This window comes from Theobroma cacao, chromosome 8 (assembly GCF_000208745.1).
Source record: "Theobroma cacao cultivar B97-61/B2 chromosome 8, Criollo_cocoa_genome_V2, whole genome shotgun sequence".
NCBI classification, from domain to species: Eukaryota; Viridiplantae; Streptophyta; class Magnoliopsida; order Malvales; family Malvaceae; genus Theobroma; species Theobroma cacao.
Genome location: NC_030857.1, coordinates 10,087,932 through 10,099,077, shown reverse-complemented (window position 1 = coordinate 10,099,077; position 11,146 = coordinate 10,087,932). Strand labels below are relative to the sequence as shown.

At 32.7% G+C, this 11,146-nt stretch overlaps 2 protein-coding genes across 2 annotated transcripts; one reads left to right on the top strand and one right to left on the bottom strand.

Moving 5' to 3' along the window:
• Nucleotides 1,432-5,954, top strand: LOC18592565 (the record flags this gene model as incomplete). The annotated part of the gene is made up of 7 exons (XM_018125298.1): nt 1,432-1,469; nt 1,966-2,026; nt 3,759-3,844; nt 4,175-4,831; nt 4,916-5,131; nt 5,215-5,339; nt 5,465-5,954. Coding segments are annotated over 7 exons (1,350 nt in total), but the record flags the coding sequence as incomplete, so codon positions are not given.
• LOC18592564 (nuclear speckle RNA-binding protein B) lies at nt 9,010-10,470 on the bottom strand. The gene has a single exon (XM_007019373.2). It carries the CDS (start codon nt 10,117-10,119, stop codon nt 9,424-9,426), a length of 696 nt encoding a protein of 231 aa, XP_007019435.2. The 5' UTR covers nt 10,120-10,470; the 3' UTR covers nt 9,010-9,423.

The window sequence follows — 11,146 nt, the reverse complement described above, 5'->3', positions numbered from 1 at the left end:
GACATGCAGTACTCTCATTTATGTACATTATGCAACTGTAGAGGTACAAAGTCGTCTTGGACCTTGGTAAATGATAAAGGACCTGCTGGTCAGGAAGCTTTGCTGCTAGCCACTCTTAATTGGTAAGTGGAAGCTTTTTTATTTTTTTCTTGATCATGTGTAAATGATATATTGAATTGTTTACTGTTGATTTATATTACAATTTTATGCTTTTTTTCAACAGTGATGAGTCTGAAATCCCTCTATTTATCCGTACTTTAGTATCGATCATATGTTTGAAGCTTAGATGACTGAGGAAGAGGTTGATAAAAGTTGAGTTTGTCGAGCCACCTATTGTTTTTGTGGAACTAACGTGATTAGTAGGAGTGTTTCCTGCAAGGCAAATGGAAGTGACAAAGAAGTACACATCTTGTTCTGATCAAAGCTTCACGGAAAGGAACGTTGCTGGTGTCAGACTTAAGCAAACTACTTTTACCTTTTGAAGAACTTTCACCCTTAGGGCCTATCGTTGGCATGTGAACTATAAGATATCTTCAAATTTTAAAGAAAAGACCCAATCTAACAATTTGTGTGCATATGATGCGATAGGATAGCACAAAAAGTTATAGAATGTTTAATGTATTGGTTATAGATTTGATACATGAAGCTTTAACTTTACATAGTTATTCATTCAACCTAGAAGTTGCTTAAGGAATAAACTCTTATACCATCTTCATCATCAGATAGATTTGAGTGAGACAGCTTCTGCTTATTTATGGCACTATTTAAATGGCCAGCAAATTTGAATGTAAGTGTTGCCATGTTGGGTAATGTGATAGGTGTTGTTAGTGTATATTGTTTTGCCAAATTGGCAAGAGTATGAAATAAATATGCTGAAAAGCTTAACAGAGAATCAGTATGATTTACACAAACTATATGACGACTTCTACTTCCCTCAAAACTTTTTTTCATCTCAATTGAAAGCCCTTGTATCCCATCCAAGCGCACCGTAAAACGTTGGCGTGGAATAACATTAACGCAATCGAAGTGCCACACGCCTGGTTCCTCTCACTCCAATTGCCCCACGTGTCCCGCGCTTCTTCTCAAAAACATTGGCCTCTTCTATTTTATTCAAATCTCAAATTAAACAGAACAATTCTAGAAGGAACAATAAATTGACAGAAAAACTTAAACCCAGTAAGGCACAAACTGATGCTTCTGACACAACTGAACTGAAAAACAACCGTCTTACTGCATTTTCCAACCCTTTTCTGTTTCATAGTCGATAATAATTTTGGGGTTCTTTTTCCTCTTTTTTTTTTTCTTTTATTTGAGAAAGGGGAAATGTGTTCTTTACCTGAGAAACCCTAATTAGTTCATTTCTTTTGGCCCGGATTTCTCTCTCTCTCTCTCTCTCTTTATTTTTTGGTTCACTTCCTCCACGTAATTTAAGGGTTTTATGGTGGCTTCTTTAATCCATTCTCATTATGGTGAGTTTTTCTCTTCCTTCATTTTTTTTTCTTTATATAAAGAAAGCTTTCTGTTTTGGTCTTTTTTTTTTTGTTTCTTTACTTGTTTCTTTATTTTTGTAATTGTTTTATGGTTTTGATCGAATGAGTGAAGATATTTAGTTGTTTTTGAATGAAATGGATGATTGGGTTTGTCTTAATTTCCTTTTTGTTTTATGGTTTTTACTGAGAATTAGTTTAGAGGAAAAAGGTTGTTATTGGGGATGAAATTTGGAATTGTTTAATGATCTTTAATAGAAAAATTGCTAGTGCTACTGATCTTTTTAGTCATGTTTTGTTAGGGTAATGACAGGCTGTTAACACTTAGATATATTTTGGATTTCCTTCTTCTGTCACTATGAGTATGCTTTAATGTTGATTAAACTGGAATTATGGTAGCAATATTGGCATGGGACCTTTGAATTCAGTTTTTATTGTCTAGGCTATGTGGTTCACAATTTTCTTTTGTCTTGTGAAGCATTTGGGAACATGAGTTGGGTGCTAGAATTTGCCTCTCCAACTTTGGATTCTTTCTAAAGGTGATTGAATGCGTTTTGAGAAGCTTCGGGTTTAACTAGTTTGAAGTCAAATTTAAATTCTAGATACTTTTGTCTTTCAGGAACTGGCTGCTGAAAGTAATGCAAAATTTTCTCTATCATCCTGTAATAACCAGAATTTCTTTGTTCTCGCTTTGTGAGGGACTGTCCATGTTCACATCACGAATATGCAATATGGCATTTGTTATTGCTTTGTGGCTCTATTTGTTTGCCTATCTGTCTGTCCATTTGTCCATCAATTTCTCTACCTATATTATACAGTTTGTCATCATTTTGCTCCTTAAAACATTTGTTTGCCAAACCAAATATAACAGTACCCATCCCTCTCAACATTGTTAGTATTTTTAACATCTGGCCAATATTTTTAAAAGCATAAGTCTGTTGATATGGCAAAAGATATGGATGTGGAACCATGTTTTCCCCCTAATAATCCACCTTTGAAACATTTTTTATTGGTTGTTTATCTTCCTGGTCTTTGACATGTTATTTTATTTTTGTTGCTTGGAATATTTCCTCTTCACATTTTTTCAGTTTGGGCTGGAAGTTTCGGTGTAAATATTTGCTTTTGTAATAGTATTGCATCATGTTATTTTATATTTGCTTACTATTGCCTTTTCCATATCTAGGCTTTGCACAGGGTAAAGATGCCAAAGAATGAAATAAAATTAAACTATAATAGAAAAGTTGTAGGACTTTTAAACCATTAAAGTAATTTAATACTTCTTATTAGAAGGAGAGAATTATTGGTATGACAGAATATCAGTTTCGATAAAAAAAAAAATGTTGACTTAAATAATTATAAATGAGGGAAAATTTTTGAATGGGAAACGCTTGGCTCTATTTAAAGGTTTTGAACAAATTCGTTTCCCATCTTTTATTAGTGAGGATAATCAATGCTTTTATTAAACTATTATCTTGGCATTGTACTTGTTTATGATTGATTAAGTAGCTAGTTTACACCATGTAAGGTAATCCTTTCCCATCTTGTTATCCACCTCATGATTAGCATCTAGACTTGAATTTAAATAGAACTTTAATCTTCCTTTAGGTTCCTATGAAGTCATCAGTCATCTTTGAGTTTATTGTTTGCACCTCAAACCATTTGCTCGTATTAATTGTGACTATCTTTATTTTAATGCTCTGATATTTGTATGTTATGAATGAATATCATTGATTCTTTTGGTCTATTCAACTTTTAAAATGCAGTAGTTTTTGGATGATTTTAAGATTTTATTTCATTGTTTATTGCATGCAAACCATAATGTCATGGCGGGTGATTTCTTTGTTGTTGTTTTAAATTTGTTTCCATTTTTTATCAAAGGCTAACAAATATTCTGTTCAATGATTAATAGATTTGGTGATTTGACATTTGCTTGCCTTTTTTGTCAAGTGTTTCTGGTTCTGCTGAATTACAAATTTTCGTACTTTTTAAAAGGCAAATGCTGGTGACCTAAATTCTGTTTGTCCTTAACATAAGCGAAGCGGGTTTTGCATTATAATTGGTGTGGAACCTAAATCTGCCCTTCTAAAATGTTCCTTTGATTCTTCTCCGTTGTCTGAATTTGTAATTTGACATCAGTTTGTTCTTCTCATAATGGATTTAGCGTCAGTGATGTGATTGATTTTGCTGTTTTTGAATCTTGAAGTAGAGTTTTATGGTGAATGATTTTAGCCTAGTTGGGCTGTCATAACTGTGTGCTTTTTGTCATTGCAGGTGACTGTATGCCAGACGTGTGGTGACAGGGGCTTCTCTGTGGCGTTTATTTACTGTGATAAATGCCAAGCTTATGCTGTACACCGGTAAATGGCAACATTGCTGTTGTCTTGATACATAACATACTTGTTTTGGGAACATCAAACGGACTTGAAATTATTTCTTTATTATTTTTAGTGTTGAAGGCAGAGATTTACTATTTCGAATGGAATTGTTGCAAATTGGATGTGTAATTGAAATTATTGTACTAGTTTCACTCGGGAAACTCATTGCAAAAACCTTTTGTTAGATTTTGTATTACACCATTTACCATTTTTTTTCTTTTGCTTCAACAAGTTGACTATTGAATACACATTTGATTATTTTATATTTGTTTTCTCTAATTTTTGCCTTTATAATTATCTTTCCTCATCCAGTTATTGTTTAGATAAATTACCGGCAACTTTAGAGGAGTATGTTGTTTGGTTTTGTGTGGACTGTGAACCAAAGGTTGCAGAATTATCTACTCTCCAGCAGGCTCTCCCTGCGATTGGCTTTCAACTGAGATTGAAGGAGGGCAATCCTGTTAGAAAACTGAAGGGGGAGAATGACATAAAAGAATTAAAGAAGAACAAGAAGAATAATGAGAGTGAATACGACAGTGGCTCGTTGGCTATATCAGAGGTGCAAAGACAAAGTAGCCCCTCGCTTCTACGCCCTGAGAATCTTGAAAAAGACGAGACACTGAGAAGATCATTGGAAGTGGGTAGGCCTAGCTCTGATAAAGAGGCCAGACCTTTTGAAGCTGAAATCGTTTCTTCAAACACTTGTTCATCTTCAAGAGTATCAGATTGGGTTAACAGGGATGAGGAAGCTGAATCTGCCAACATTAGAACATCTCTTGTAGCCATCAATGACCATTTAAATGTCATAGAGCATAGTCCTTTGGACCCTAGGCAGAGGCAACTGGATGGGGTGTATTCTGATGAAGCAGCTGACAATGTTAAAACTAAAACAACTCTTGTGGCTACAAGTAACCAAATTCCAAAACACTATTATGTGCCTGCACGGCCAATATTTGAACCAATATGGAGGTAAGATTTTTGTTTCCTTTTTATGTTTATGCCCATAGGTACATTGTTGGGTAGAAGTTCATGAGCATGATTGTTTCTTGACAGGGGAAGTTTCCGTCTCTATGATGAAAATCTTGCTGTTGGAATTGTAGCCCATCTGTCTAGCTTAGCATGCTTGAAAGTTTGTGAGATGGCAAAATGCTTACCTGAATCGCTTTTCTTAGAGTTGCTTCCAAGATGTGATGTGTGGCCAAAAGGCTTTAAGAAATGGGGGCCAAGTGAAGAAAGTATTGCTCTCTATTTCTTTCCAAATGATGAAAGGTGATACTTTTTTTAATTTTATGTCATCCTCCTTGTCTGTATTCCAGACTTTGTACCTTAATATGCTGATTTCATTTTTACAGGGACGTGAAGATTTTTTACAATCTAGTAGATAAGGTCATTGTCCGAGATCTTGGCATGAGAGCTGTAGTTCAAGATGTAGAACTCCTAGTTTTCACTTCTAACATATTGCCACTGCACCTTTGGAGTGAGTCTAAATATTCATACCTCATGTTTAATGAACATAAGTTTCTTCCAATTGGCATGAAGTTAGATTAATTGTGTTTGGGTTGGTGAGACTGAGAAGGATTTAATCATTTAATTGATTTGCAGGGTTCCAGGAGAAGTTCTATCTGTGGGGGGTGTTTAGGGCAAAGCAAGCTTCACATTTAACAAATGTAGTTCATGGAGAGGAGAAAAACCCTTTGAAGGCTTTAACCTGTAATCCAAGGAGTCCTATTAGTCCTTTAAGCGACCGTGGGATTTCTATTTCTGGCTAAGGGAACTCTTTAAATTGCACATAAGTCTTGATTTAGGTTGTGAATGAATAGATGTTGGTTAGAATGACTGGGATCCAAACATGCATAGAACTAAAGGTGAGTAACTCTTTTGGATACCTTAAAAGATTTTCTTTTTCCCACTTTTTGGTCAATATTTGCTATTGCTACGCGAGTAATTCGATATCTCTTGTCTGAGCTTGTACAAATAACTAGTAAATTGAAAGAAAAAGAGTAGAGAATGTCTCCTCTCCAACAAGTAATTTTTTATTGCAGGAATCATACATCATACATGAATTTGATTTGTATGCATACATGCATACAGATATACATACGTGTATATTATTCTGAATATCTAGGATTAGTTGTATTTTGGGCCTTGGTGGGACTCACTTGTTGAAACTTGTAGCGGTGGGAATCTAAAAAATATGTAAATTTTCACAAGGTACTCACTTTTTCTTTCATTCATTGTGTTCATAGCCTTTCCAACTGCCGACCTAGTCAATGTGTGTAATAATCGAAAATATAATTATTACTCTGTTGAATGTGAATAAAATTAATGAAAGAAAAAATCTGAAAATAACACTATTTTCAATTAATATGAATAAACCCGGATCAGATAGTGATAAAAGTCTTAAAGAAAACGATTTCAGTAATGATAAGCAGCCATTGTGGCGGGATAATTAGTGCTCCTGGCATTTTTACTATGATAAGTATCTTAGTAATGAATAATGACATAATTTCTTAAATAAAATATTTGCGCAGCTTTTCTCGACTTTGAAAGAAGGATGCAAGCAAAAATTTCCTCTTGAAAAAAAAAAAGAAAAAGAAGGATGCAAGCATGCCCAAGGTTAACATGCACATTTATTGTTTATTTGTTACACCTATTGAAATTCAATCAGTCTTTGAGATCTATGATTAACCGACAAAGTTTCTAACTGCAATCTCTTTTCCATCATGTTATAGGTTTATTATATACACAAAAATATATAATTTTTTATATGAAAAACATGAATAATTCGACTTTTATATAGGTCTATTGTGTTTTAATTATTTATTTATTTAAAATCTTACTTTTTTCTTCACTCTCACATGTGTATAAAATGGGTTTACATGTGTCTTTCCTTTGCCCCTTTCCATCCTTTATGTTCATACGCGGCATTACATCATGAAAGAGTTTAAATTCCTTAGTTACCAAGGTCTAATTGAGACAGATCAAAATACCTTTTCTTAAAGCATCATTATAAATTTGGAAAAACTTGCATTCTTTGTTGTCTCAAATATATTATAGACTAAGCAAAATCTAACATTATTCTAATGGTAAGGAAAGAATTTTGAAATTTTTAAGTTTCAATTTTGTTTAATTTATATTCATATATTGATTTGTTTATGGGTTTCTTCTACTTGATATAATTATAATTTATTTCGAGTATTCTTTTTTTTCATGATTTCTTGAAAATCTATATTTTTAAGCACAAAATCTAACTATTTATTTCCTAAAAATATTGGAAAATTGCATTACAATTGCATAGATATGTAGCTAGAAACAGTCAGCTTTGGGTGATTCAAGCAAAAACTTTAATATAACTAGTATTTAATTAGTTGAAATTAAATGAGCATGAGTGAGGGTTTTATATATTGGACGGCTGATTGCGTCTACCAATCATAATCAGTAAAGGAAACCAAATTAAAATTTCAATGAATTGATCCAATTGGATATTGAAAAAGTCTGGGCGACGATATGCGCCGTACATATAGAGTCGAGGTGCTCCCGTAATTTTTCTTCACCCTATAAATTAATTCAATATATTCTTTTGGGTGTGTTTAGGTTGATAAAAATTAAGCACACAGAGCACTGAAAATATATTTAAATATTAAAGCAGGAATATGTCTTGCCAACCAAAATATAACTTTTTAGCCCTTGATGGTTAAAGTTTTCAAATACTGATCAATAAAATAATGGAAACTGATCTTTGAAGGGATGGTTTTTTCTACTGAACGTGTCTCTTATGTAACTACTCTTATGAATCTTTTATGATTAAGGTGTTACATTTGACTTTTGTGATCCCTGGAAACAGCCCCAATCAAACTCCAATTCTAGAAATTAATTATTAGAATGATATGTAAATAATCTTGGTCTTCTAGGGCAAGCCCTTGCACTTGGATCCAAGGTTTTGTTTTGTTTTTGTAAGGTTGGCAACAGCAGCTTGAAACACTCATCTTATAATTAAATTTATCAATTCTCTTAAAATAATCAATTATCAATAATTTTTTCTATACCTTCTTCTGAAGAAATGTATTCATTTCCAATTGAACATTATTTTAACAAGTTAAGTGGTGGAATAGGAAACAAGGTCTGAATTTCTTTTAGATTAATATTATAAGTAAAAATTTCAATTGTAGACAAATAACTTTGATACGTATCACATATAACATCTACGGAATTAAGAGGTTAACGAACAAATCAACATAAAATTAGACTAAATTCACATACGATAGGACTTAAATTTAAGATCTAAAGATTTCAAGACCTCTTCCTTACCATTGAAAATAAGATGTAATTAAACTTGTTTTTATTGAACTTTGATTGAGCCAGCCACCCTAATATTGAAGCACTCTCCAATTTAATTTTTTTTGAATGAAAAGCAATCTTTGGGTAGAATATGTAAGAAATTGTTAATCCTGATTAAAAATTGAAACTTAGAGTAATAAATTGAAATTGACCAAATTTAGGGAGTATCACAGATTATCCAAAACTTGTACAGATAATAAATTAATAATCTCACCTTTCATGTATTTTGTTTGTGTATGAGGCATACTAGTTTCTATGTATGTGTACAAGTATAAAAGGGTTGATGGTGGGGGGATTAACATAATATATATATTTTTTATTTCATGAGTTTTTTGTTGGTTTTAATTTTAACATTTTTATTGATGATTTTTCTTGACCAAAGAAAATTTTAAAAGCCTGCTTCTAATCAAATTGAAGGAACACTTATTCTTTAATAAATATTTATTTCTGTTCTTCAAAACTATTTTAATTTCCTTTTTTAATAGAATTTAAAACTGTTTTGTAGATTTATTTATTCGAACAGTAGTAGACCTTTTTTTTTTTTTTAATTCTTGATTTCCAAAACTCTCTTTTTCTTAGAATACAAACTAACCCAAATGTGTACTTAAAAGCTGTTCTGCATTCTATGTCATTGATATTCTTTTCCCAGCCTAAGTTAAAGCAGGCTATTTATTGTGTATGAAAATGAGGATGGAAGTGAAGTAAAACATACTGCAATTTCGGTGCACTCATTTGATGACATTAATTCATATCTGCTAAGCTAAAACAAGTTAGATTTAAATTGAAATGTGGCATTCAAAGCTACATAAGAAAAGTAGTGATGCAAAAGCATATATATAAATAAGAAGAAAATGTACTGTTTATGCTTTCGAATTACATGGCCACTGCTGCTACATATGAGAGGGAAAAAATTGTATAAAAAAAAAAGAAAAAAAATGATGGGTATCCCTGGATTTATGAGGCAGAACTGCCCTACCATATGGCCCACCAAATTAACATCGGAAGGAGAATAAAAAGATAAGGCCATTAAGAAGTTTCCAACTAGCAAACCTACCAAAAAAAAACATCAAATTTCCACTTTAGTCCTCCACCCTCACCGTTCAAGTTGCAGAAAAATACAAACGCACAACTCTAACAAACATCTCCTTTTGTTTGCAAAACCCTATAAATCAAAGGGAAAAGAATTGCTATTTCTATTTCTTGCTAAGAGGAAATTTTTGTTTTTAAAGGTCAAAGAAGTTGTTGAAAAGATCTATGGATGGTGTACTAGGAGATGTTATATAAGGTAAAATATTAAAGCTTGAAGGGCTAGGCATGAAACTCCCTTCAATGAAATTCTTGTTACCATGCAGCACGGGACTCAAATCTTGGAAGAAATTGCTTGAGTTTGGATCAAATGGTGGTGAGAAGAAGTTGGGTGATATTGGAGGCAGTGAGGTTGGCCCTGGAGACAAAATCCCTGGAAAGAAACTTGTTCTTTCAACCCCATGATTCATCTCTACGCCTTGTACAAACCCAAAGTTTTCTTCGCTAATTTGTTGCTTCTTCCCTTCTGGTGACTTTGTCTTCTCTATAGTCGCGAATCTTGCCGCTGGTGAGATTGCAGCTCTGGCATCATGGAATGGATGACTGGATGTTGATGACGAAAGCGATGAAGATCCCGAAGACGCCGATGTTGAGCCTGTTAGGCGTTGAACTAGGTCCATGAAGTCGCTAGGGTTTGTATGGATCACCTTTGGTGACACAGTGTAGATGATTACCGGAGGCCTAATCTGTGCCGGTGGTTGTTGCACTGGTTGTGGTGCCAACGGAGGTTTCTTGATCTTGTAGGAGTCTTTACGGACCTTCAAAGGGGCCGGACGAGGACCTTGAAGTTCTTTCCTTGGCGATTTACTCGTAGGAAAATCTGATGAATCCATGTTGAATTTTAAATCAAGAAAATGAAATGAATAGGAGAGGACCAAGGAAACGGTGAGTGAACGATGAAGAAAAATTTAATAGCATTATTATTGTATTATCTTGCTATGAACAATAGGGGGACAAGAAGTATTTAAAGAGAGCAAGTCAATGGAAATAAAAGGGGATAATTTAATGTGGGAAGAAAAGATTTAGTAAGCTTTGGCTACTTGTGCTGTGATGTTTTAGGGGGAAAGGGAGGCCGGTTTCGTGGTGTTACGAATGTTTGAAATTGTCCAAGCTTTTTTAGGCCGAAGCGGAAGAGGTCATTTCCACGTCAGATACAACAATGGTGATGTAGCGTGTACGTGTAACCTCTTATATATATATATATATATATATATATATATATATATATATATAGAGCAACTAATATATTAACAAAGAAATATATTAAACGCTTGAGACAGTCCACGCGCACAATATATTACACTGATTTAAAGTTCTTAGACATAACATTTTAAAAGAAAAGAATTTAAATAAATTTTTATTCTTTTATTATTATTAACCATGTTATCTTTATTTTATTTTAGATCAAATTAGATTTTATATATAATAATTAACAATTGACTAAAGTTAGTCAAAATATCATTTGTTAATTTATACTAATATAACATATTGACACGTCATAATTGATGAAAATGTGACATAATGATATATAAGCATAATATGATAAGTGATATTTTAACTAATGATAATTAGTCCACTGTTAATTATGAGAACATGTTTAGTCTAAAATAGTAATATAAGAAATTAATTGCATACAATAAAAAATATTTTTAAATAATTAAAAAACTTTTAAAGTATTATACCAAACTTTTAATTTGAAATTGTTGTATCAACTTCTTGTGAGAAAAAAAAAATAATTAACATAAGTGGCCGTAATTATTATTTAGATTCAAATTTTTTATGAGATAGTATAGGTCTTTTCAGAATATATTTGGAAGGTTGTTAATTATATTCTTTCCGTGTTTCACAATTTAAATTAAA

Bases quoted from the DNA above. Each gene is read 5' to 3' on its own strand.
- LOC18592564 (XM_007019373.2), bottom strand. From the start codon at position 10,119: ATGGATTCATCAGATTTTCCTACGAGTAAATCGCCAAGGAAAGAACTT.